This window comes from Trachypithecus francoisi, unplaced genomic scaffold (assembly GCF_009764315.1).
Source record: "Trachypithecus francoisi isolate TF-2019V2 unplaced genomic scaffold, Tfra_2.0 Lachesis_group8, whole genome shotgun sequence".
Taxonomy (NCBI): Eukaryota; Metazoa; Chordata; class Mammalia; order Primates; family Cercopithecidae; genus Trachypithecus; species Trachypithecus francoisi.
Genome location: NW_022681473.1, coordinates 105,621,943 through 105,649,483, shown reverse-complemented (window position 1 = coordinate 105,649,483; position 27,541 = coordinate 105,621,943). Strand labels below are relative to the sequence as shown.

The following is a 27,541-nucleotide window of genomic DNA, read 5'->3' as shown; positions in this document are numbered from 1 at the left end:
ACGCCGGGATGTTGCCCTGCAGTGCGCAACAAACACTTCCGGAAGAGGTACCGCCTAGCAACCGAGAGTCCCGCCTCCAGCCGGAGCCAATAGGTCGCCGGCTGAGAGCTCTGACAATGGATTGGCTCGAAGTCCCTTGGGGCACGCAGGAGCTCTGTTCGTTTTCCGTTGCACGATGGGAGTGTAGTTTAAGCTAGATAATGGGAATCCGCAAAAGGTTAAAAGAGAACCTCATTGGTTGTGCGCGGTGGCTCACGCCTGTAATCCCAGCAATTTGGGAGGCCGAGGCGGGTGGATCACCTGAGGTCAGGAGTTCGAGACCAGCCTGACCATCATGGTGAAACCCCGTCTATACTTAAAAAAAAAAAAAAAGAGGAGTTCAAGTTTAGACGTGAGGATTTCTGCCAGGGCAGAGAAGGACTATACAGAGTATAGTAACGTGAATTATCTAAGGCAATTTATTGATCATTTGTTAGGAGTATGATTAACATCAGGTGAATAATACAGTGGCCATCAATAACCAACCCATTGTTCCTTTAATCAACAAAACAAATGTGAATGTAAGGTAATGGAGATGGCTCCACTCCCCATCTCTCCCCGCAAAAAAAAAAAAAAAAAAAAATGGCTCTCCTATGCTCCTATTAAACCAATGAGCACCTGACCAGGAGTTAAACCTATTTTCTACTATCCACCTTTTCACCAAAGCCCAGGGTTCAGTTTTTATGTCTGCAAGATGGGTATAGTAATGTCTGTCATAACTATTTCGAAGAGTCTGTTGAAGAAGAAAAAAAGTGACACAATGTATAGCTCCTCCACACACCCTGTCTGGCAGAAAGGTTGCCACTAATATAATTCCGAAGAGTTTTAGTTTTGCTTGCACAGAGGGCAAATCTTCCTTTCTCTCATATGTCTCCAACCTCCTAGAGAAGTTAAGAGGGGCAAAGACAGTTCTGCCCATTACATCAATAGGAAAACGGAAAAACAGACAAATAGAGACGCTGCTAGTTGAAGAGGAAAATGATGAGGCCAAGCTCATAGGCTTGATAGGTTCTAGAGATGTAGCTGACTCAGGATAGTCCCAGTGCCACTCAGGGGCTGATTCCAGGATAAGAAACTCAGATTGTTGGAATATACAGAGCATATTCCTTGTGAAAATTATCAAAATCAAAATAAAGTCATTTGTGTTAAAACCCTGACAAATGGAGCCAGGGAAGACCATGAAGAGAGGGTTCTCATGCATGAATACCTGATAACAAAAACTATCGACCAGGCCTGGTGGCTCCTATCTGTAATCCTAGCACTTTGCCAGGCATGGTGGCTCACGCCTGTAATCCCAGCACATTGGGAGGCCAAGGCGGGTGGATCACCTAAGGTCAGGAACTCGAGACCAGCCTGGCCAATATGATGAAACCCTGTCTCTACTAAAAATACAAAAATTAGCTGGGCATGGTGGCGCACGCCTGTAGTCCCAGGTGCTCAGGAGGCTGAGGCAGGAGAATCACTTAAATCCAGGAGGTGAAGGTTGCAATGAGCCCATATCAAGCCACTGCACTCCAGTCGAGCCTGGGCAACAGAGCAAGACTCCATCTAAAAAAAAAAAAAAAAAAAAAAAAACCTACTTGAGCCAGGCACAGTGCTCACGCCTGTAATCCCAGAACTTTGGGAGGCCAAGGCAGGTGGATCACCTGAGGTCAGGAGTTCAAGACCAACCTGACCAACATGGAAAAGCCCCACTTCTACTAAAAAATACAAAATTAGCCAGGAGTGGTGGTACATGCCTGTAATCTCAGTTACTCGGGTGGCTGAGAGAGGAGAATTGCTTGAACCCAGGAAGCGGAGTTTGTGGTAAGCCCAGGTCATGACGTTGCACTCCAGGCTGGGCAACAAGAGCGACACTCCATCTCAAAAACAAAAAAATTCCTACTTGCCCAGCCTCTATGGCATGTATATACCTATTGCAATGCTACTTCTAAATAAATATAATTTTATTTTGGAGTTTCCCTCTCTGTTATTTAGATTGACGTCGTCATGTTTAAATTTAAATCTTTCTGCAGCAGTTATGCCTATACTTCCTTTATTCTTACTGTAAATGACAAATCATTGACCCCCTTTCTCTCCATCTTCTTTAAAAGTCTTGGCCGGTCACAGTGGCTCACACCTGTAATCCCAGCATTTTGGGAGGCCGAGGCGGGCAGATCGCCTGAGGTCAGGAGTTTGAGACCAGCCTGGCCAACATGGTGAAACCCCATCTCAACTAAAAATACAAAAGTTAGCTGGTTGTGGTGGCAGGCACCTATAATCCCAGTTACTCAGGAGGCTGAGGCAGGAGAATCGCTTGAACCCAGGAAGTGGAAGTTGCAGTGAGCTGAGATCTCACCATTGCACTCCACCCTAGGTGGCAAGAGCGAAGCTCTGTCTCAAAAAAAGAAAAAAATAGGCCAGGCCACAGTGGCTCACACCTGTAATCCCAGCACTTCGGGAAGGTGAGGCAGGTGGATCACCTGAGGTGAGGAGCTCGAGACCAGCCTGGCCAACATGGTGAAACCCTGTCTCTATTAAAAACACAAAAATTCACTGAGCATGGTGGCACACACCTGTAGTCCCAGCTACTTGGGAGGCTGAGGCAGGAGAATCGCTTGAACCCGAGATGCAGGGGTTGCAGTGAGCCAAGATCACGCCACTGCACTCCAGCCTGGGCAACAGAGGGAGATTGTCTCATAAATAAATAAATAAATAAATGTCTCACTGAGGGGCCAAAGGGACCAGACTGGGAAGGAACTCTAAGGCTCACCAGCTCATCTACCACAAACCTGTACAAAACAGAGATTCAAAAAACCATTTGTAGACTTGGTCCCTATATCTAAGAATTTGCAATCTTTGCAATCAGTCTGGTTTTTTGTTGTTTGTTCGTTTGTTTTTTGAGGCACAGTCTTACTCTGTCACCACCATGCCAGGCTAATTTTTGTATTTTTAGTAGAGACGGGGTTTCACCATGTCGGTCAGGCTGGTCTTGAACTCCTGACCTCAGGCAATCCACCCGCCTCGGCCTTCCAAAGTGCTGGGATTACAGGCATGAGCCACCATGCCCAGCCCTGTAGATTTTTTTTTTTTTTTTTTTTTTTTTTTGAGACGGAGTCTTGCTCTGCCGCCCAGGCTGGAGTGCAGTGGCCGGATCTCAGTTCGCTGCAAGCTCCGCCTCCCGGGTTCACACCATTCTCCTGTCTCAGCCTCCCGAGTAGCTGGGACTACAGGCGCCCGCCTCGTTGCCCGGCTAGTTTTTTGTATTTTTTAGTAGAGACGGGGTTTCACCGTATTAGCCAGGGTGGTCTCGATCTCCTGACCTCGTGATCCGCCCGTCTCGGCCTCCCAAAGTGCTGGGATTACAGGCTTGAGCCACTGCGCCCGGCCCCCTGTAGATTTTTAATTGCCATCCAAATGCTTAACTCTTGTGCCTTAGCATGGGTTCCTTGCTGTCTCATGGGAAGAGCTAATAAAATAAGAGATGCTATGGAATTAACAGGATTACCTTCACACAGATCAACAATTTGCATTTTATCAGGTTTCCCCATAGGTTTGTACTCAGAAATGCAAGCCAATTTATAAAATGTCCCCAAGGCAAACATAATTTAAAAAGTAAGACTTTGGGGGGAAAATGACAAAAATAACACACTTTTTTTTTTGAGAGGGAGTTTGTTGCCCAGGCTGGAGTGCAGTGGTGCAATCTCAGCTCACTGCAATCTCTGCCTCCTGGGTTCAAGCAATTCGCCTGCCTCAGCCTCCCAAGTAGCTGGGACTACAAGCATGCACCACCACACCTGGCTAAGTTTTGCAGTTTTAGTAGAAATGGGGTTTCATCATGTTGACCAGGCTGGTCTGGAACTCCTGACCTCAGGTGATCTGCCTGCCTAGGCCTCCCAAAGTGCTGGGATTACAAACGTGAGCCACTGTGCCCAGCCTGACACACTAAATGATATACCAGTAATATACCCAAAGAGTGAAGAAGAGAGATAGGACTTCACTCATAGGTTATCTTCTACAGTAAGGATGAACATTAAGAAGTCATATTTCAAAGATGGGAAAGAATTGATGACAAATTTTTTCCCTACTCCTAGGTCAGAAACCACTATTAGAACTTTTTCTTACAACTCAACAGCCAAAAAAAGAGAGAGAAAAAAAACAAATAACCGGATTTTAAAACGGGCAAACTGCCTTAAAAGACATTTCTCAAAAGAAGATATACAAATGGCCAACAGGTACATGAAAAAAATGTTCAACATTACTAACCCTGAGGGAAATGCAAACCAAAACCACAATGAGATACCACTTCATTCCAGTTAAAATGGCTACAATAAAACAGACAAAGGAAAACAAGGGCTGGTAAGGATGTGGAGAAGAGAGAATACTTAAAATGTTGGTGGGACTGTAAATTAGTACCATCACCATGGAAACTGTATGGTGGTTCCTCAAAAAATTAAAAATAGAACTACCACACAATCCAGCAATCCCACTACTCGGTATATATCCAAAGGAAATGAAATTAGTGTGTTAAAAATATTTCAGCACCCCCATGTTAATTGCAGCATTATTTACACTACCCAAAAGATAGGCAATGAATCCAGCTGTCCAACAACAGATGAATGGATAAAGAAAATGTGGTATATATACACAATGATATACCACTCAGCCATAAAAAAAATCATGAAATCCTATCATTTGCAACAACACGAATGAACCTGGAGGACATGGTGTTAAGTGAAATAAGCTAGGCAAAGAAAGACAAATACCACATGATCTCAGTCATGTGGAATTAAAAAAAAAAAAAAAAAAATGATCTCATAGAGAGTAGAACAGTGGTTACCAGACTGAGGAAAAGAGAGGAGAGGATGGGGAAAGGTTGGTCAATGAGTATAAAGTTACTATTAGTAGGAATAGGCCAGGTGCGGTGGCTCATGCCTGTAATCCCAGCACTTTGGGAGGTGGAGGCGAGTGGATCACTTGAGGTCAGGAGTTCAAGACCAGCCTGGTCAACATGGAGAAACCCCCATCTCTACTAAAAATACAAAATTAGGCCAGTGCGGTGACTCACACCTGTAATCCCAGCACTTTGGGAGGCTGAGGTGGGCAGATTGCCTGAGCTCAGGAGTTCGAGACCAGCCTGGGCAACACAGTAAAACATCAAAAATATTACAAAATATTGGAATAAAATACAAATAATTAGCTGGGCATGGTGGCGTGTGCCTGTAGTCCCAGCTACTTGGGAGGCTGAAGCAGGAGAATTGCTTGAACCTGGGAGGTGCAGGTTGCAGTGAGCCGAGATCATGCCACTGCACTCCAGCCTGGGTGACAGAATAAGACTCCATCTCCAGGCCGGGCGCGGTGGCTCAAGCCTGTAATCCCAGCACTTTGGGAGGCCGAGACGGGTGGATCACAAGGTCAGGAGATCGAGACCATCCTGGCTAACACAGTGAAACCCCGTCTCTACTAAAAATACAAAAAACTAGCCGGGCGAGGTGGCGGGCGCCTGTAGTCCCAGCTACCCAGGAGGCTGAGGCAGGAGAATGGCGTGAACCCGGGAGGCGGAGCTTGCAGTGAGCTGAGATCCGGCCATTGCACTCCAGCCTGGGCAACAGAGCGAGACTCCGTCTCAAAAAAAAAAAAAAAAAAAAAAGACTCCATCTCCAAAAATATATATATATATATATACATATGTACACACGCACACACACACAGAAAATATGCCAGGTGTGGTGGCACATGCCTATAATCTTAGCTACTTGGGAGGCTGAGGAATGAGAGTCACCTGAACCCGGGAGGCAGAGGTTGCAGTGAGCCAAGATCGTACCACAGCACTCCAGCTTGGGCAACAAGAGTAAAACTCTGTCTCAAAAAAAAAGAAAAGAAAAAGGAAAAGGAGGAATAAATTCCAGTATCCTATTGCACAGTAGGGTGACAATGGTTAATAGTAACACTGATATGGTATATTTCAAAATAGCTAGAAGAGAGGCTTTTGAATGTCCTTACCACAAAGAAATTATAAATGCATAAAGTGGGCCGGGTGCAGTGGCTCACGCCTATAATCCCAGCATTTGGGAGGTCGAGGTGGGAGGATCACGAGATCACGAGATCGAGACCATCCTGGCTAACATGGTGAAACGCTGTCTCTATTAAAAATACAAAAAATTAGCCAGGCGTGGTGTTACACACCTGTGGTCCTAGCTACTTGGGAGGCTGAGGCCAGAGAATCCCTTGAACCTAGGAGGTGGAGGTTGCAGTGAGCCAAGATCATGCCACTGCACTCCAACCTGGGCAACAGAGTGACACTCCATCTCAAAATAAATAAATAAATAAATAAATAAATAAATAAATAAACGGTGGTCATGCTAAATATCCTGATTTGATCATTATGCAACATATATATGTATCAAAACATCAGATGTACTCCATAAACATGTACAATTACAAGGTCAATCAAAAAACAGTAACAGCCGAGAGCAGTGACTCACATCTGTAATCCCAACACTTTGAAAGGTGGTGGCAGGAAGATCCTTTGCGGCCTGAAGTTCAAGACCAGCCTAGGCAATACAGTGAGACCCAACCTCTCAAAAAAAAAAAAAATTTAACCAGGCTTGGTGGCATGTACCTGTAGTCTCATCTACAGAGGCTGATGTGGAAGGGTCACTTGAGCGCAGCAGGTCAAGGCTGTAGTGAGCCATGATCATGCCACTGCACTCCAGCCTGAGTGACAGAGCAAGACCCCATCTCTAAATATAAATAAATAAACAAGCATTTTAATTCTGGAAAAAAAAATAACTTTTTATTCTCTTTTTTATACTGTTTATTTGAACTATACAGAAAACTACTCACATGATAAAAAAGGAAAACACTTGATAATTCTACCAATTATTTAAAGATATAAAGACATAAAATGTTCCCTCTACACTTTCAATCTACTTTATTTGAAACCGTAAACCGCCCTCTCATCTCCTTTCTCTACTTTATTTTTCCCTACCACATATCACCATCCAAGATACTATAATTTTACTTCTTTATTGTCTGTATTCCTGCATTAGAGCGTAAGCTCCATGAGGACAGGGATTTTACATATCATTGTATCCTCGGTGCCTAAAATAGTGCTTAGCACATAGTAGGCACTCAACGTACATTTACTGAATGAATGAATGAGCAAACTAAGGAAGAAATTAAACCCTACACTTCAAAGGAAACCACTGTTGACACTGTGGGTGCTGTCTTCCAGATTTTTTTATGCTTATGCAGATGTAAATGTATATACATACATATTTATACATATATGCACAAGCCCATTCTTTTTAATTTTTACAGAAATGAGATCATAATGTTATCGTTCTAACATATGCTTTTTTTTTTTTTTTTGATAACGTAGTCTCAGTCTGTCACCCAGGCTGGGGTGCAGTACTGCAATCTTGGCTCACAGCAACCTCTGCCTCCCGGGTTCAAACAATTCTCTGCCTCAGCCTCCCGAGTAACTGGGATTCCAGGCATCCGCCACCACGCCCAGCTAATTTTTGTATTTTTAGTAGAGACAGGGTTTCACCATCTTGACCAGGCTGGCCTTGAACTCCTGATTCACCTGCCTCGGCCTCCCAAAGTGCTGGGATTACAGGTGTGAGCCACCTCACCTGGCCTGTTTATGACAACTAAAGAAAGCACATGTCAGGGGCCCTATGTGGTGGCCAGGTGAGGTGGCTCACACCTGTAATCCCAGCACTTTGGGAGGCCGAGGTGGGTGGATCACAGGGTCAGGAGTTCAAAACTGGTCTGGCCAAGATGGTGAAACCTCATCTCTACTAAAAATACAAAAATTAGCCAGGCTGGCCAACATGGCAAAACCCCGTCCCTAATAAAAATACAAAAAATAGCCAGACATGGTGGCACACGCCTGTAATCCCAGCTACTTGGGAGGCTGAGGCAGAGAATTGAACCTGGGAGGCAGAGGTTGCAGTGAGCCGAGATCGTGTCACTGCACTTCAGCCTGGAAGGCCAGTTCATAAGAAGTTATCCTGGCCGGTCGCGGTGGCTCACGCCTGTAATCCCAGCACTTTGGGAGGCCGAGGCAGGCGGATCACGAGGTCAGGAGATCGAGACCATCCTGGCTAACACTGTGAAACCCCGTCTCTACTAAAAAAAAAAAATACAAAAAAAAATCAGCCGGGCGTGGTGACAGGCGCCTGTAGTCCCAGCTACTCGGGAGGCGGAGGCAGGAGAATAGCGTGAACCTGGGAGGCGGAGCTTGCAGTGAGCCAAGATTGCACCACTGCACTCCAGCCTGGGCGACAGAGCGAGACTCCGTCTCAAAAAAAAAAAAAAAAGAAGTTATCCCATTGTTTTTAATGGTTACTTAGGATTTCACTGAACAAATGTCTTGTTCCCTATTTAAATTTTTTTTCTTTTTTTTTTTTTTTTGAGACCTATTCTCACTCTGTCACCCAGACTGGAGGGCAGTGGTGCAATCTTGGCTCACTGCAACCTCTGTCTCCCAGGATCAAGTGATTCTCCTGCCATAACCTCCCAAGTAGCTGGGATTACAGGCACGTACCATTACACCCAGCTAATTTTTTTTTTTTTTTGAGACAGTCTTGTTCTGTCACCCAGGCTGGAGTGCAGTGGTGCAATCTCAGCTCACTGCAACCTCTGCCTCCTGGGTTCAAGCGATTCTCCTGCCTCAGCCTCCCAAGTAGCTGGGCACCCACCCAAGTGCCTGGCTAATTGTTTTGTATTTTTAGTAGAGACAGGATTTCACTATGTTGGCCAGGCTGGTCTCAAACTCCTGACCTCAGGTGATCCACTCACCTTAGCCTTCCAAAGTGCTGGGATTACAGGCATGAGCCAGCACGCCCGGCCATTTTTTTGTATTTTTATTAGAGACAGGGTTTCACCATGTTGGCCAGGCTGGTCTCGACCGACCTCTTGATCTCAAGTGATCCACCCACCTCAGCCTCTGAAAGTGCTAGGATTACAGGCATGAGCCACCACACCCGGCCTGATGATTATTTTTGGTTTTGCTTAAAGAGATGGGGCCTTGCTCTGTCTCCAGGCTGGTCTTGAACTCCAGGGCACAAGCGATCCTCCCACCTCATACTCCCAGGTGGATTGGATTACAGGCATGAACCACCATACCCAGCTTCGTTTGTTTTGAATCCAAGGTTTTGCTATAGTACACACTGCTGAAATATTGTTGTTTTTGTTGGAAAGGGTCCTATAAATGACATTGCCCAAATAATTTGCATTTTTAACATATTAATAGGCATTGCAAATTACTCTCCAAAAATGGAATAATTTACAGTCCAAACAATACCTTCGTCAATACCAAATGTTACCAATCTGAGAGGAGAACAAAAGGAAGAAAAAGGAACAAAGAATCTACTGTTTTACATTGCGTTCTTTCAACTATTAACGAAGTTAAACTTTTTTCATGTTTTTTTTTCATGTTTACCATCCATTTGAATTTCTTCTTCTATGAATTACCTGTTCACATTCTTTGTTCATTTTTCTTTTTCTTTTCTTTTTTGTTTTTTGTTGTTTTTCCTCACTCTTTTCCCTTACCCTTTGTTCATTTTTCTATCAGGTTGTTTTGGATTTATATTGATTTGTAGAAGCTCTTTGCACATTATAAACATTAGCCCTTTGTCTCTATTGTGTGGTAAATGTTGTTTCTTTATCTGTGACTAAACTTTTAACTTTGTAAATGTCACTTTTCTCAGTAGTTACAACAATAATAATACTAATAGCTGGCCTTTATTGAGCACTTACAATATGCTGGACACCATTCTAAATGTTTTACATGGATTGTCTCATTGAATTCTTACCTTTTGAGGTTTGAACTATTAATATCATTATCTCCATTTTACAAATGATAAAATCAAGTCTCAAAAAGGGGCCAGGCAAGGTGGCTCACGCCTGTAATCTCATCACTTGGGGAGGCTGAGGTGAGCAGATAACCTGAGGTCAGGAGTTCAAGACCAGCCTGGCTAACATGGTGAATTCCTGTCTCTACTAAAAATACAAAACTTAACCGGGCGTGCTGGCACGAGCCCATAGTCCCAGCTACTTGGGAGGCTGAGGCAGGAGAATCGCTTGAGGAGGCAGAGGTTTCAATGAACCGAGATCGTGCCACTGCACTCCAGCTGGGTGACAGAGTGAGATTCTGTCTAAAAAAAAAAAAAAAAAAAATTAGCCAGGCATGGTGGTGGGTACTTGTAATCCCAGCTACTCAGGAGGCTGAGGCACAAGAATCGCCTGAACCCAGGAGGAGGAGGTTGCAGTGAGCTGCTGAGATCAAGCCACTGCACTCCAGCCTGGGTGACAAAGCGAGACTGTTTCAAAAAAAAGACTCAAAAAGGTTAAATAACCAGGGTGGGCTCTCCCAGTTACTAATTGAACCAGAATTAGAACACTGGTACTATTGGAACACTTCTGATTCTGCAGAAGTTTTAAATATTTAAGTCATCAAACCCATCCAGTTTTCAGGTTTCTTTACCTTCTGGGGTTTGTTAGGGAGGTTTTCTTCAATATAAGATGATAAAAATATTCTATTTTTCCTGCAGTTTTATTTTAACGTTAAATTCTTTAATCTATCTGGAGTTTATTTTCAGATGAATGAAATTGGGATTTGGTTTTTTCTCCTTCCAAATGGACACCAGACATCCCAACAACAGTTTTTGAATAATGCATCCATTTTCCTCTGATATGAATGCCATCTCTATCATATCTACAATTCCCATACATACATTTCTCTATTTTGATTTTGACTTTTTAAATTTGTGTCTAATCACCTTATTGGTTAGGATTTTCTATCCATATCATATAATCTGCAACTAATGATTCCTTTGCTATCCAACATATGTAACACTTTTTCCATTTTCTTGTCTTTTGAGTCAATCAGACTGTTCTGAACTGTGTAGGATAAGAGTAGAGATAATGATCTTTCCTTTCCAAAGCCTGCCTTTAATGGGAGTAACTTAGCCTTTTATTACTACTATTTTTTGTTTGTTTGTTTGTTATCTTGTTTATAAAGCTTCCTGGCTGGGTGCAGTGGTCCATGCCTATAATCCCGGCACTTTGGGAGGCTGAGGTGTGTGGATCGCTTGAGGTCACAAGTTCGAGACCAACCTGGCCAACATGGTGAAATCCCATCTCTACTAAAAATACAAAAATTAGCTGGGTGTGGTAGCACACACCTGTAATCCCAGCTACTCAGAGGCTGAGGCATGAGAATTGCTTGAATCCGGGAGGCGGAGGTTGCAGAGTTGAGACCATGCCACTGCACTCCAGCCTGGGTGACAGAGCAAGACTCCCTTTCAAAAGAAAAAAGAAGATTCCTTTTCATTTAAAAAAAAATTAAATCAGAGTAACTGCTGAATTTTATCAATGGCTTTCCACATTTGATAAACAATATATTGTTAAAACCATACCGGCTTTTCTTCTTTAAGCCATTAGAACTCTAACGCTTTTGATTCAAGGCTTTAAGCTCTTACCAGTTAATGTAGAGATACTTTTTGGAGTGTTAACACTTTAAAGTTATCAACAGCCATTTCTCCTCAGTCTGGCTGATGGTGCAGAAAATCAGAGGGGTCATAAGGATTCAAGGCAAGTAGAGCCTCAAAGGCACAAACAGGTTCAGATGGGAGAAGACCCGCTGGCTCTTACCTGCCGGCAGATCGCAGGCGCAGGTGAAAATAGACAACTGCACTTTTCCCTTTTGGACCCTGCTCCAGCAGTTTGCAGCCTGGAAAAACTCTTCCATCCCCTTTCATCCTGCTCCCTTAATCTCTGCTTATGAAAATCCTACCCATTTTTAAACGCTCAAATTAAATACCACCTTCTCCCACTGAGTCTTCCCAGATCCCCTAGATGTCCCTCCAAATCCCTACTCCTTAATGCCACATCGTATAGTATGAAACCTCACCGCGGCAGGAATCACTTAACGGTCCCGTGTAGAATCACCGTTTATTTCTCTCTGTATCCCCAGCGCCTGGCAGTGTGCCTGACGTACAGTGGGTGCTCCCTCCATAACGAAAGACTGACAGACGGGAGGTGTGCCCCCCTCCATCCGTCTGGCCCTTCCCGCCAGGGCCCTGCAGGGCGGACTCCACCTCGGCAGAGGGCATCCCAGACCCCTCTCCAGCCCCGGAAGCCGGATTGCCAGCCATGGGAAGACTACACTTCCCAGCGATCCCAGGGAAAAGCGAAAACCCTTTGGCTTTGACAGCCGCCGCCACAAGTCTTTCCGCCTCCCCAGCCCGCCCGGGAGCTGCGAGCCGCGAGCTGGATTATGGTGGCCTGAGCAGCCAACGCAGCCGCAGGAGCCCGGAGCCCTTGCCCCTGCCCGCGCCGCCGCCCACCGGGGGGACCGGGGAAGCCGCCGCCGGCCCGCCATGCCCGCCCCTCCCAGCCCCGCCGGGAGCCCGCGCCCGCTGCCGTGGCTGGCCGCCGCCGTGCCGATGTAGCGGGCTCCGGATCCCAGCCTCTCCCCTGCTCCCGTGCTCTGCGGATCTCCCCTGACCGCTCTCCACGGCCCGGACCCGGGGGCTGGCCCAGGGCCCTGCAGGCTCTGGCGTCCTGATGCCCCCAAGCTCCCTCTCCTGAGAAGCCATCAGCACCACCCAGACTTGGGGGCAGGCGCCAGGGACGGACGTGGCCAGTGCGAGCCCAGAGGGCCCGAAGGCCGGGGCCCACCATGGCCCAAGCCCTGCCCTGGCTCCTGCTGTGGATGGGCGCGGGAGTGCTGCCTGCCCACGGCACCCAGCACGGCATCCGGCTGCCCCTGCGCAGCGGCCTGGGGGGAGCCCCCGTGGGGCTGCGGCTGCCCCGGGAGACCGACGAAGAGCTCGAGGAGCCCGGCCGGAGGGGCAGCTTTGTGGAGATGGTGGACAACCTGAGGGGCAAGTCGGGGCAGGGCTACTACGTGGAGATGACCGTGGGCAGCCCCCCGCAGACGGTAAGGTGGTCAGGCCAGCCCTTAGCCCTCCGCCTGCATGAGCAGAGGAGAGACAGGCCGGGGATGCCTCGGGCTGGCCCCTGCTCAAATGGGCTGGTGGGGACAGCAGGAGGGACCCCTCCCCAGCCATTCCCCGGGGTCACATGGTTGTTGGCAGAAGTGTTCCCAAGCTCCCCTTTCCCTTCTCCTCTCCCCTGACTGCCTAGTTCCCCTTGCTCCTCATCTGACACATACGCCCTCCCGAAGGATTTGGGGCAAGAGAGACACATCAGCTGGGGACCCTGACCTGGAGGAAGCGTCCGCCACAGGGGCACTATAACAGGTGTCAGCCCCTTCTGACAGTGGCCCAGTCCGAGTCTCCCAAATCCCACCACTCTGGAAGTTGGCCACCCAACCTTGTCCCCTCCTCTGATTCCCACCATTGTTCCCAGCACCTCCAGGACCAAGGAATCCTGGCAGCAGTTGAATCAGCCCCTTGCTCCCACCATCTGGGCTGCCACTGGGACGGCAAAGTGAGGTTGCGGAGGCCCCCCTGATTGCACTCGGCCCGGAAGCCCTGGACAGGCTCCTGCTGTCCCCTCCTCCTCCCCTTTTCCCTCTCGCAGGCTACACTCCAGCCCTTCCCCCACCCCACATCCCCCCAGGCCAGAGGGGAACTGAACTGAGCCTGGGGAAAGGACAAATGGTAGGAAAGGAGCCAGAGTTCCCTTTTAAGAGTGAGACTCCTTTCATGGTGGGGGAGAGGGGAGTTGTAGAGAAAACACCATGTGCCCTCCCCATCCTTCCTGACAATCTCCAACGTACCTTCAAGGTGGCTGGTGGAGGTGGCACCCTCTGCACCTCTGTGGGTGAGCAGCCCTCCATGTGGGGTGCTGTGGCTGACCTCTGTGTGCATCTGCCGCCTCTGTGGGAGAGTCCGGGCCTGGGCAGCCCTGTGGTTCTCTGTATGCTGGTGCGTGTCACCTTGAATCTGATCCTGCACATCTCTGTGAGCCACCTCCGGATCTGTGTCCTTGGGAGGGTCTGTGAAGGTGGGAGTGTGTTTGGGTGGATAGAGGGGACAGCCACACTTTCCTGAACTTCTCAGGCAGCTGGAACTGGGAGAAACACAAACCCCTACCTCCCAATTACTTTACAGAAGCCAGCCTTCCTAGGTGCATGCTCCCCAGCCCTACCTCTCAGCTAGTCAAAAGCCTGGTCTTCCCCACTTTCTCATCCTCTTTCCTGTGCACCATAACTTCCCCAGAAGTAGTCTCCAGTGGGAGGTTGAGGGGGCAGGACAGAGGCCAAATCCAGGCCCTGAGCAAACAGATTGCTAGATGATATCGTCAGGGAGCAGTGGGTATGCAGAGACCCGGGACCTTCTCCTGTTTCTGCTACTGATGTGCTTTGCAAACTGTGCATGGACCTCTTCTCAGGAGAGGGAGCTTGGGAAACTGTGCATGATGCAGGACGGAGCTGCAGAACCCACACAAGCTTTGAGGTCAGACAGTCCATGAATCCCAGCTCTACCACCCACAGCTTTTCCTCTTCTCAGCTATGTGGCCTTGGGCAAATTGCATAACCTCTCTGAAACTACTGTCATGTCTTTAAAATGAGTAGAAAATGAGATCTCCTTTGCAAGGTAATTGTGAGGATTAAGTTGTGAGGGTTAATTGTTCTAGGTGCTTTCACCCAGAACAATGCACCTGCATACAAAACTGACCTCCAACAAATATGAAGTCACTTTATCCTTGTCTGGCCTGTTCTGCCTCTTCTATGCTATGTAATGAGGCATAAAAACTTGGATGTCCTGGGCCTCCACGTTTTACATGTATAACACTGGGGTATCCTGTAATCCCAGCACTTTGGGAGGGCGAGGCAGGCAGATCACCTGAGGTCAGGAGTTCGAGACCAGCCTGACCAACATAGCGAAACCCGTTTCTACTAAAAATACAAAAACAATTAGCTGGGCGTGGTGGCATGTACCTGTAATCCCAGCTACTCAGGAGGCTGAGGCAGGAGAATCACTTGAACCCAGGAGGCAGAGGTTGCAGTGAGCCAAGATTGCGCCATTGCCCTCCAGCCTGGGCAACAAGAGCAAAACTCCGTCTCAGAAAAAAACAAAAACAAAAACAAAAACAGCTGGGCGCAGTGGCTCATGCTTGTAATCCTGGCACTTTGGGAGGCCGAGGTGGGCAGATCACCTGAAGTCGGGAGTTCGAGACCAGCCTGACCATCATGGAGAAACCCCATCTCTACTAGAAGTACAAAATTAGCCAGGCATAGTGGCACATGCCTGTAATCCCAGCTACTCAGGAGGCAGAGGCAGGAGAATAGCTTGAACCCAGGAGGCAGAGGCTGCAGTGAGCCAAAATCGTGCCATTGGACTCCAGCCTGGGCCACAAGAGCGAAACTCCGTCTAAAAAAAAAAAAAAGAAAGAAAACTGGGGTATCCATTACTGTACTTCCCTGATCCCCTGAAATAATGCATACATCCTGCGGCCCAGTACTTAGCAGAGAGTAATTGCTCAATAAATGTCAGTTCCTTCCTCACTCCTTTCTAGAAGAGAAAAGTGGGCTTAAAGTTCAACACCAGTCCAGGAAGCTAGTGCCAGGGAGCCCACAACTAAAGCAACTGTGTGGCTTGCACTATGGTTTCTAACTAAGCCTGCATCAGCCAGTCTCTGCTCTCTGGTGGCTTGGACTCTCTCCCCATCTGTCTGCAAGAAGGACGCCCTTTCTTCCTACCTGACGCAGCTGTTGTAAGTGCCAAATGAGAACTTGGATGGCACTGTATTCTGAACAAGTAAAAGTGAAATTTGGGGAGCACTTTCTCTGTGCTAGGCAGTTAATTGCTGGTGCTTGGGGGCTGATCCACAAACAGACAAGAAGATAAGTTTTCTGCCCACACAGAGTTAGAGTGGAAGTGAAAGGGCGGAAGTGACAAGTACAAGGTCATCCATGCAGATATACTCAAAGCGAGGTCTGCAAACCCTCATTGGAGTCAGCTAAAAATGTAAATTCCCTGGCCCCATCCCAGACCTCTAGAGACAGTCTCTCTGAGAATGGGGCCCCGCAGTTTGTGCCTCAAATTTGAGAACCATTTATGGCTGGACGCGGTGGCTCACGCCTGTAATCCCAGCACTTTGGGAGGCTGAGGCGGATGGATCACGAGGTCAGGTGTTCAAGACCAACCTGGCCAATGTGGTGAAACCCCGTCTCTACTAAAAATACAAAAATTAGCTGGGTGTGGTGGCATGTGCCTGTAGTCCCAGCTACTCAGGGCACAGAGGCAGAAAAATCTCTTGAACCCGGGAGGCAGAGGTTGCAGTGAGCCAAGATCACCCCACTGCACTCTAGCCTGGGTGACAGAGCAAGACTCCATCTCAAAAAATAAATAAAAACAAAAAGAGTAGGACTGAAAGACACAGGCACAGGGGCCCTCACAACCGTCCAGGTGTGAGGTCCTCTATGACAAGGAGGGCATTAGGCTGCGAGAAGATGGAAAGAGAAAGGAAGGGTAGGATGCAGAGAACGTGCCAGGGCAGGTGGGGAGGATTTGATGACATTGGCGTGAAGGGAAAGGAAGAAGGCATCAATGATGGTTTTAAGATTCTGATCTGTGGTGAACTGGAGGATAACAAGACTGTGGGAATAGGAAAGGTGGCAGGAGGGGATGGCTTATAGTACTTGTATACAAATTTATTTGTTTGTTTGTTTATTAATTATAGGGTCTCACTCTGTTGCCCAGGCTGGAGTGCAGGGGCACAATCATAGCTCCTGGGCTCAAGTGATCCTCCTGCCTCAGGCTCCTGAGTAACTGGGGCTACAAGCACATCCACCAGGCCCAGCTGATTTTTTGTCAAATTGTCTCACTATGTTGCCCAGGCTGGTCTCCAACTTCTGGACTCAAGTGATGCTTCCACCTTAGCCTCCTATTAGTTTGTCCCTTACAGCAATTCCTGCAATATATAAAAGGACAACTTCAGTGAGCTGTGATTGCACCACTGCAATCTCCAGCATGTTAGAGGGTGACAGAGACCCTGTCTCTAAAAAAGAAAAAAAAAAAAGAAAAAGAAAAAAGGTCTTTATCACTCACAGTGTCTAGCAGAAGAAATGGAGTTGAAAGGTTAAACCACTGGCCAGATAGAAGGCCAGTAAGTTAAGACCTGTTTCATCCTTGTTCTTCCTACTGTGCCATTTGTCTTGGGGAAGAAGAAGTTTATCACAAGCATCCCTCTTCCATTCTCCTATTACACCTGGTGATACCTCTGTTACTACACTTGTAACATATTACAACTGTTTTTGTGTTTGTTTCTCTCATAAAACTTCAAGCTCTGGCCAGGTGCAGTGGCTCATGCCTGTAATCCCAGCACTTTGGGAGGCTGAGGCAGGAGGATCATCTGAGGCCAGGAGTTCAAGACCAGCCTGACCAATATGGTGAAACCCTGTCTCTACTAAAAATACAAAAATTAGCTGGGCATGGTGGCAGGTGCTTGTAATCCCAGCTGCTGGGGAGGCTGAGACAGAAGAATTGCTTGAACGTGGGAGGCAGAGGTTGCAGTGAGCTGAGATTGTGCCACTGTACTCCAAAGTGAGACTCTGTCTCAAACAAACAAACAAAACTTCAAGCTCTTAAGGACAGTGTCTTTTAAATTTTATTTATTTTGCAGTTATCTTTTCTTTGCGTTATAATAATCTGTAACAATGCCAAGTTCAGAATATACACCTAAAAAACATTGAGTGAATGAATACATGAGCTGCAAGTCTCTAAACAGAACTGTTGAAGGGCAGTTGTAAATGCAGAACTGTAGCTCTTGGAGAAAGTATTTTTATTCTTTTAAATGAAAGGGCCGGGTGCAGTGGTTCACACCTGTAATCCCAGCACTAAGGTGAGGCTGAGGCGGGCAGATCACCTGAGGTTGGGAATTTGAAACCAGCCTGGCCAACATGGTGAAGTCCCATCTCTACTAAAAATACAAAAATTAGCTGGGTGTGGTGGCGCGCGCCTGTAAACTCAGCTACTCAAGAGGCTGAGGCAGGAGAATCGCTTGAGCCCGGGAGGCAGAGGTTGCAGTGAGCCGAGATTGTGCCACTGCACTCCAGCCTGGGTGACAGAGTGAGACCCTGTCTCTAAATAAATAAATAAAAGGATGTTATCTCATTTTGATATTATGAGCATCACTGACCAAACACAGGATAATAAGGTAACTGTTAGGAGTGAAATTTGGTGATAGTCAATTCAGTGTAACAGATATTTATTGAGTACCTACTGTGTGTAGAAGAGAAAAATCATGCCATAGTCTTAGCCCTTGGGCAGCTCACAATCTAATGTGAGACATAGACATAATACCTAAATATTACAGAAGACCAAATGCATTTGGTACAAATAGTGGAACAGTGGGTCTTGGAAGTGCACAGACAGAAGCAGCTACTTCTGACATGGTATTAGGGACAGCTTGCTGGAAAAGGAGGTTTTTGTTTTGTTTTGTTTTCGTGTGTGTGTGTGTGTGTGTGTGTGTGTGTGTGTTTGAGAGGGAGTCTTGCTCTGTCACCCAGGGATCCACCCGCCTCAGCCTCCCAAAGTGCTGGGATTATAGGCATAAGCCACCACCGCACCCAGCCAAAAAGGAGGTATTTGAATAAGACCTTGAAAGAGGAGAAAGCTTTGCAATATGGAGAGTGGTGAGGAGGAGCGCTTCATGAAGAAAAGCGTGAACAATGGTGAGAAGCCAGAAGGCATGGTGGGGATGCGGGGCTGAAAGGACTTTGGGTTTTATTCTGCAAACAGTAAGGAATCGTTGTAGGTATACGAGAAGAGGGATGATATCGTCTATTTCAGTTCTAGGAAAACAGCTTCAGTATGCAGGATGACTTGGAGAGTCTAGCATCATGACTCCAGACATGGAAACAAGGATCACAGGATACATGGGCCTGAAAGAGGGTGGTGGCAGTGAGGGTAGAAAGGAGGAATCAGTATTTATCCATTGTTTAACCAGTTATTCTGTGTACTTGATAACATGTATGGGGTGAGAGACAGGCAAGAGGAGATGATGGCTTTATTTAACTTCTGGCTTTTTGTCAGGGAACAAAGCAACAGGGGCAAGCTTTTGAAGCACAATACAGTTTTTTTGTTTGTTCGTTTTGAGATGGAGTTTCGCTGTGTCGCCCAGGCTGGAGTGCAGTGGCGCAATCTCAGCTCACTGCAACGTCTACTTCCTAGGTTCCAATGATTCTCCTGCCTCAGCTTCCCAAATAGCTGGGATTACAGGTGCCTGCCACCACACCCAGCTAATTTTTTTTGTATTTTTAGTAGAGACAGGGGTTTCACCACGTTGGCCAGACTGGTTTCAAACTCCTGACCTCAAGTGATCCACCCGCCTCAGCCTCCCAGAGTCCTAGGATTACAGGTATGAGCCAACGCACCCAGCCAGGAAGCACAATATAGTTTACCAAAGTTTATGTTTATTATTCTGCTTTAATTATAAGGGATAAGTATTAGCATACCCATTTTGGGGATGAGGAAACTGAGGCCCAGAGAGACTAAGTGTCTCGTCCAAAGTGATTCCGTTAAGAACAGAGTAGGGGTTCAAATCTAGGTCTTTGGATTCTGAGTCCAAATACTGGGGCCTGTCCTTCCTGTGTTCTACGATCTGGGACATGTTGGTTGCCTTTGAGAGGCTAGTGGGTCATCCTTGTGGAAGTGTTCAGCCACCAGCTGACAGTGGGAATCTGGAGAGAGGTTAGAACTGGACAGGTAGACAGGACTCATCCACAGAGAGGCTGTGAAAGCCAAGTTAAAAAATAGTCTTGTTCGTTGACGGAACGGAGAGGGAAAGGAGAAAAATGATTAGGGAAAGAATATTAGGTGTAGACAAGGAAGCAAGAGAAAATGATCAGAGCAGCAGAAAACTATGAGGGCTCAGGGTCTCAGAAACCAAGAAGGGCCAGGTGGGTTTTCTTTTTTCCCTCTCCTTCCCCTATAATGGCTTCAAACTGTGCTTGGCAGGGTTCTGTAAAGGGACCTCAGTGGTGAAGGAGAAGGTTGGGAGCAGTCAACACTCTAGATCCCCACCCTTCCTGTCACCAAGCCATCCCCATCCCCCTGCCCAAATCTCCTGAGCCTCCCAGGATAACTTTGCTTTTATTGTTTTTATATAGTGGACTTCTGGGTTATATTTTTTAAAAAAGAGTTTTTATAATAAAAAGGTTGAAAACCATCGAGCTCAAAGAACCACCTTCCAAATCAGACAAAGCCAGCAAGACCCCAGCTCCGTAAGTTGCCTACCCTAGTCCCTGCAACCACCACTGGCTTTCCTGGATTGGGCCTCAGATTGCACACAAGTCCTTGCTGGAGCCCTCATCCTGTCACTCCAAATTCTCCTCTACTCCCCAGACCGGTAAAGAAGAGTTTAGCTGGGAGTCAGGGGGCACTGAGAAAGAGTGTGCTCTCTCTAAAAGCACTAAGGTGGAAGGTCAGGAACCCTTCTTGGGCCTCTCCAATAAAGGGCTGGGCAGAAAATTCCACTTGAAAATCCAGGAAGAGGCCAGGCACAGTGGCTCACATCTGTAATCCCAGCACTTTGGGAGGCCAAGGCAGGTGGATCACCTGAGGTCAGGAGTGTGAGACCAGCATGGCCAACGTGGTGAAACCCCGTCTCTACTAAAAATACAAAAATTAGCTGGGCATGGTGGTATGTGCCTGTAATCCCAGCTAATTAGGAGACTGAGGCAGAAGAATCGCTTGAACCCAGGAGGCGGAGGTTGCAGTGAGCTGAGATCGTGCCACTGCACTCCAGCCAGGGCGACAGGGGGAAACTCTGTCTCAAAAAAAAGAAAATCTAGGAAGAGAAACACCTCCCAGGGAAGCGCCCACACCTGATGACTAGCTTCTGTCTCTCCTGGGAGCCTTCTCTTTCAGGTGCCTGGGCAGGGGACAGTTCTGGGAAGGAGCCAGAACATTTTCTGAGTTCTGGAGCTGCCCTGAGATTCTCCTGGCAGGATGCAACAGCACCTGAGTACATCCGTAGTACCGCAGCCTCGGGTACTGTAGCCAGGTGGTTCCCAAAATAGGAGAGCTGGGCTGTGCTGGGGAGACTTTTAAGAATCAGCAGTACGGGGGGATTCTGACATGGGGGAGCTGGGACTCCTAGGTCATTTTCCTCAGAGCAAACTGGCCAAGCTCTGTCTCCTCCCATGCTAACTTATCCTCTGTCACCATATCTCCCGAGCTGCTGTCACTCTGGGGCTACTCTCTCTGCTGCCCACTGTAGGCTGGGTGTCTTCTTGCTTAGTCTTTCAAGGTCAGCGAATCCCAACAGTGTTTTTTTTTTTTTTTCTTGAGACAGGGTCTCTGTTGCCCAGGCTGGAGTGCAGTGGCACAATCTCGGCTCCCTGCAACCTCCACCTCCTGGGTTCAAGCAATTCTCCAGCGTCAGCCTGCCAAGTAGCTAGGACTACAGGCGCACGCCACCACGCCTGGCTAATTTATATATATATAGATATTTTTTTTTTTTTGGTAGAGACGGGGTTTCACTATGTGGCCAGAATGGTCTCGAACTCCTGACCTCAAGTGATCCGCCCATCTCAGCTTCCCAAAGTGCTGGGACTACAGGCATGAGCCATTGTGCCTGGCCCCACCACTTATTCTTTTCCAAGGCCTGTGGAGGTTTTGACAGGTAGGACAAGGAGTGAGTTCCACATCTCCCAAAGACTTGAACAAACAAGCCCATGTGCTGAGCATGACACAGGTGCCATGGGGGGAGATGCCAGAGGTCAGCTTCATTTTCAGCTGAGGACAGAGCAAGAGAAGATTCAAGCCACTGTAACCTGTGGGTGGGACAAGGTTAAATAACAGGAAGGACTTACTGTCTGACAATGAAAAGCAGGTGATGAATAGCTGCCGTGATACCTTGTGGAGCATGGGTTTTCCGTGTGGGTTCCGCAGAGGCTAAAGGTGCTGAAGAGATGCCTCAAGAGCCAGCACAGGCAGGGGATGGAAGCAGAGGAAATCAAACCTTCCCTTCAAACAGAAGATCTCTGCCTTTTTCTCTCTTGTACACTAGGATCCTGCATACAATTGGAAAAGGGGGAAAGGATTCTGCTGCTTCATTTATTTTATTTTATTTTATTTTTTGAGATGAAGTCTCGCTCTGTCGCCCAGGCTGGCGTGCAGTGGCGCAATCTCGGCTCACTGCAAGCTCTGCCTCCCGGGTTCACGCCATTCTCCTGCCTCAGCCTCCCCAGTAGCTGGGACTACAGGTGCCTGCCACCACGCCTGGCTAATTATTTGTATTTTTTAGTGGAGACAGGGTTTCATCACGTTAGCCAGGATGGTCTCGATCTCCTGACCTCGTGATCTGCCCACCTCGGCCTCCCAAAGTGCTGGGATTACAGGTGTGAGCCACTGCACCTGACTGATTCTGCTACTTTAGGAAAAAAAAAAAAAAAAACTTTGAAAACTACTGTCATAAATGTTTGGACCATCGACATCCATTATTTTATTGGAGTAGGAGGCAATGATAAATATTAATTGAGCTGGCCGGGTGCAGTGGCTCATACCTGTAATCCCAGCACTTTGGGAAATCGAGGCAGGTGGATCATAAGGTCAGGAGATCGAGACCATCCTGGCTAACATGGTGAAACCCCGTCTCTACCAAAAAAAAAAAAAAATACAAAAAATTAGTCGGGCGTGGTGGCAGGCACCTTTAGTCCCAGCTACTTGGGAGGCTGAGGCAGGAGAATGGTGTGAACCTGGGGGACGGAGCTTGCAGTAAGCCGAGGTTGTGCCACTGCACTCCAGCCTGGGCGACAAAGCGAGACTCTGTCTCAAAAAAAAAAAAAAAAAAAAAAAAGTTGAGCTGGGTTAAAGGCTGCAGAGAAATGGAGCATCCCATCCAAAGGGGGAAAGGTACACTAGATAAGCTTTGGGGTGACCCAGCCACATTGGGACTCCTTGAAAAACCAGCCAGAGGTGGGGTAAGTGGCACCAAGGAGCCTGCTTGCTCCCAGGTACCAATGGCCAGCTACTGCCAGGAGAGGCAAGTGGAAGGCAGAGGAACTAGCTGGGAAAAGGAGTCCATTTGCACAGGGTTGGCTGATTTGTTCAAGGTGGGAGGAACCTGGACAGGACCCAGTTGCTGGACTCTGAGGCAGTAGCTGTGTGCTCTGTTGGCCATAAGCCCCTCCCAGCTGCTGACTTTAGGCTTCTTTTGTCCTTCCTTGCCCCCTTTTCTCAGCCTTGGGTAAGCTCAGGTCTGGAAATCACTTAGGAAAAGCAGATGAAGCTGACTCACAAGGTTCTGGGACCAAGGAGCCCTGGAGTCACTATAACTGCTCTAAGAACCACAGGACCCTGGGTGGATATTCACCAACATGGTGAAACCCCGTCTGTACTAAAAATGCAAAAATTAGCTGGGTGTAGTGGCGAACACCTGTAATCCCAGCTACTCAGGAGGCTGAGGCAGGAGAATCGCTTGAACCCGGGAGACGGCGGTTTCAGTGAGCCAAGATTATGCCACTACACTCCAGCCTGGGTGACAGAGTGAGGCCCCATTAAAAAAAAAAAAAATAGCAAGAGTCTGTAGGGTCATGGGAATTAACTGCAGGGAATGAGGCAGTTGCTGTCAATTAAAAAAAAAATCATTATGGAGCATCTACTCAGGGCTAGGTAACAATTAGGTAATAAGCAATACAAACGCTCCCTACCCTTGTGGAGTTCATAGTCTGTGGGACAGGCAGACATTAAATAAATGATTAAAAGTGTGAGTGGTGGCCGGGCGCGGTGGCTCAAGCCTGTAATCCCAGCACTTTGGGAGGCCGAGGCGGGTGGATCACGAGGTCAGGAGATCGAGACCCTCCTGGCTAACACGGTGAAACCCCGTCTCTACTAAAAATACAAAAAACTAGCCGGGCGCGGTGGCTGGCGCCTGTAGTCCCAGCTACTTGGAGGCTGAGGTGGGAGAATGGCGGGAACCCGGGAGGCGGAGCTTGCAGTGAGCCGAGATCGCGCCACTGCACTCCAGCCTGGACGACACAGCGAGACTCCGCTCTCAAAAAATAAAAAATAAAAAGTGTGAGTGGTAGACAAAGAAGTACAGGTGCTACTGAGGATCTGTAAGAGGAAGAATCTAATCTCATCTGGGTGTCAGGACAAGACCTTTGAGAGAAAGGATGTTTAAAGTGTGATGTGAACATCAGAACAGGGAAAGAACGTTGCAGACATATATATGCAAAGATGCACAAGTAAGAGATCATCGTGCTTTAGGGAAACTTCACAAGAAGCCTGGTGAGGAAAGGGAACTGGCAAGAGATGTTCATGGGGTTGACCTATGGTTGGTGCCTTCAAGGTCAAGGACCCCAGGATTTAATTCAGATAGTTTGTGTCAGTTATCTGATGCTGGGTAACAGACTACTCCAAAATTTAGTAGCTCAAACAAGAGTCATTTTATTTTTCAGGATTCTGTGTGTTGGCTTGTGATTTTTCTACAAATCCTACCTGGGCTCACCCATGTGGCTGCATTCAGCTGCTACGTCAGCTGGGGAATGGACTAATCCAGGCCTGTTGGGCCTCTGGCTCTGTGAAGTCTTTCATTCTGAAGGAGGCAAGACTGAGTTACTTCACATAGAATCTGAGGACAGAGTTCCAAGAGGGCAATCCCCAATGCACAAGTGCTTATCAAGCCTCTCCTTGCATCATTTGCTGATATCCCGTTGACCACAGCCAGTCACATGGCTAAGCCCAGAGTCACCGTCAGAGGGGATCCCACAAGGGCATGTGTGGGGGGCGGGGTGGTTCATTAGTATAACAATCTACCACATACATCTTCTCCAAGTGGGAGAGACGGGAAGGCCAAGGAGATGAAACACCACATTTAAGCCTTGGTCAGAACCACTGGATTCTCATCCTAGCCTTGTGGCTTGTGTAAGACGAGTGAAGTGGCTTACTCACTCTAGGTCTCACTTTCCTCCTCTGTAAAATGGAAGGCCTCTATATCTCAACTTCAGCTGAAAGCCTTGTTATACAAGAATACAAGAGTCTTTCCTCTTTAACTGTGAGGCCCACACAGAAGAAAATAGACTTCCTATTGAATAGGAAGAATTGGAGCTAGAGCCCCCACTCCAGAGGCTTTTGCAAAAGTGCTATGACCTTGGGGTAGTACCAAGAAAGGGTGTGGATTCTTTTTTTTTTTTTTTTTTTTTTTTTGAGACAGAGTCTTGCTCTGTCACCCAGGCTGGAGTGCAGTGGCCAGATCTCAGCTCACTGCAAGCTCCACCTCCCGGGTTTACGCCATTCTCCTGCCTCAGCCTCCCGAGTAGCTGGGACTACAGGCGCCCGCCACCTCACCCGGCTAGTTTTTTGTATTTTTTTAGTAGAGACGGGGTTTCACCGTGTTAGCCAGGATGGTCTCGATCTCCTGACCTCGTGATTCGCCTGTCTCGGCCTCCCAAAGTGCTGGGATTACAGGCTTGAGCCACCGCGCCCGGCCTGTTTTTTGTTTTGTTTTGTTTTGCTTTTGAGACAGAATCTTGCAATCTTGCTCTGTTGCCCAGACGAGTGCAGTGGCACCACCTCATCTCACTGCAATCTCCACCTTCCAGGTTCAAACGATTCTCCTGCCTCAGCCTTCCAAGTCACTGGGATTACAGGTGCCTGCTACCATGCCTGGCTAGTTTTTGCATTTTTAGTAGAGATGGGGTTTTATCATGTTGCCCAGGCTGGTCTCGAACTCCTGACCTCAGGTGATCCAACTGCCTCGGCCTCCTAAAGTGCTGGGATTACAGGTGAGAGCCACCACACCTGCCCAGCTTTACGTTTTTAATAGCAAAGGAAAACTGTTTACATTGGAGGGTTAACAGTCAAATTTGAACTTTGAATAGATCACTCTGGCTGCAGTGCAGAAAACATTGGAGAAGTCAAGAGTGGATGTGCCAAAAGCAGCTGGGAAATTATTGTGATATTCCAGGGTGAGCTGATGACGCTGGCCTAAGGGCAGCAAAGGAAATAAGGAATGAATACATTCAAGAGACTTGTAAGGCTTAATTGGACAGGACTTGTTAATGCACTGGATAGAGAGATGAAGAGGAGGAAGGTGTTAGGATACCTCTGATACTGCTTACTTACAGAACAGATGGGTGATGATGCCATCCACTAGTATAAGGAATACTGGAAGGCAGCCACCAGATGGGCAGGACCACATTGGGTCAGCTTAGGACATCCTGAGTTTGACCTTTTTTTTTTTTTTTTGAGATGGTCTTGTTCTGTCACCCAGGCTGGAGTGCAGTGGCACAATCGTGGTTCACTGCAACCTCCAACTCCTGGGCTCAAGCGATCCTTCCACCTCAACCTCCCGAGTAGCAGGGACCACCAGCGCCCGCCACCATGCCTGGCTAATTAAAAAAAAAATTTTTTTAGACGTGGGTGCGTGTGTGTATGCATTGGCGGGGGGGGGGGGTCTCACTATGTTGCCCAGGCTGATTTTGAACTCCTGGACTCAAGCGATCCCCTCGCCTTGGCCTCCCAAAGTGCTGGGATTGCAGGTGTCAGCCACTGCACCCAGCCCTTGAGGTATCTTTGAGGCACTTGGATGCGTGCATCGGGAGCTCCAAGGAGAGGAAAAAGCTGGAGTTAGGAGCTTAGATGTCACCAGGATCTAGGGAGAGATGGCTTAGTGGGAAAGTGTCGTTACAGAGGAAGAGGGCCAAAGCTCAAGCCTTGTGAAAGGAGCCTGCCAAGGAGACAGAGAACACAGGCTGACTTGAAAAATACCTTCAGTGTTTGGTGACATGAAATCACCGGTAACTGTAGTAAGGGCTGTTTTATAGTGGAGGAATGGAGGCGAAACCCAGTTTTAGAATGGGTTGAGGAATGCGTGGGAGGTGAAGAAATGGAGACAGCCTGGCTAAGTGCTTTGGTTGTGAAGGGAGAGGAGAGAGGGGAGCAGGAGGCGGATGTGAGATTAAGGAAGTTTTTTGTTTTTGTTTTTTTTAACGAAGAGATGAGCATCTGTAAATGTCAACAGGAAGAATTCAAATTTGGTGGAGATGGGGGCAGGGTGGGGTGGCTGTATCTATGTGAGGGAAAAGGGCTAAGGAAGAGGTGGGTGCTTGGGAAGGGAGGAGGGAATTGGCTCCCCAGCACAGGTGGCAGCTTGTGCGAAGTCTGGGAGGAGCAGCCGCAGGCAGGTTGGTGTAGTTGGCTGTGAGAGAGGAGGGCAGTCCCATCCCCTAGTCCTGTTCAGTGACTCCAGAGGGGAGCCCAGCTGCTGGGGTTCGGTGACTGCAGCCCCTCCGCCGCTGCGTCTGCTCAGGCGGCCCTGAACTGCCCTGTTTCATAATGAGTGAGCAGTGCCTCAGCCTTGCCTTGGGCTCCTGTCCTGTAAGAGCCCCCCGCATCCCCTCTTTGGAATGGAGCAGAAGTGGGGAAAGGCTGCCTGGACTGGCCAGGGCTCGGATTAGAAGTGTTGAAGGACAGGACCAGAATTACTTTTCTCGGGCGGGAGCACACTGAAGAGGGCAGACAGCTTGACATTTGCTCGGGAGAGAAGCCCAACTGTTTATTCTGGATTTTTTTTTTGTTTTTTG

At 47.8% G+C, this 27,541-nt stretch overlaps 1 protein-coding gene across 1 annotated transcript in view; it reads left to right on the top strand.

Annotated features, from left to right (window-relative positions):
• Positions 1 to 12,255: 12,255 nt before the first annotated feature.
• BACE1 (beta-secretase 1) overlaps positions 12,256 to 27,541 on the top strand; it is a 29,854-nt gene continuing 14,568 nt past the window's right edge. Inside the window, exon 1 of the mRNA XM_033206837.1 lies at positions 12,256 to 12,976. Coding sequence (XP_033062728.1) covers positions 12,716 to 12,976 — 261 coding nt within the window. The 5' untranslated portion in view covers positions 12,256 to 12,715. The remainder of the gene's footprint in view (positions 12,977 to 27,541) is intronic.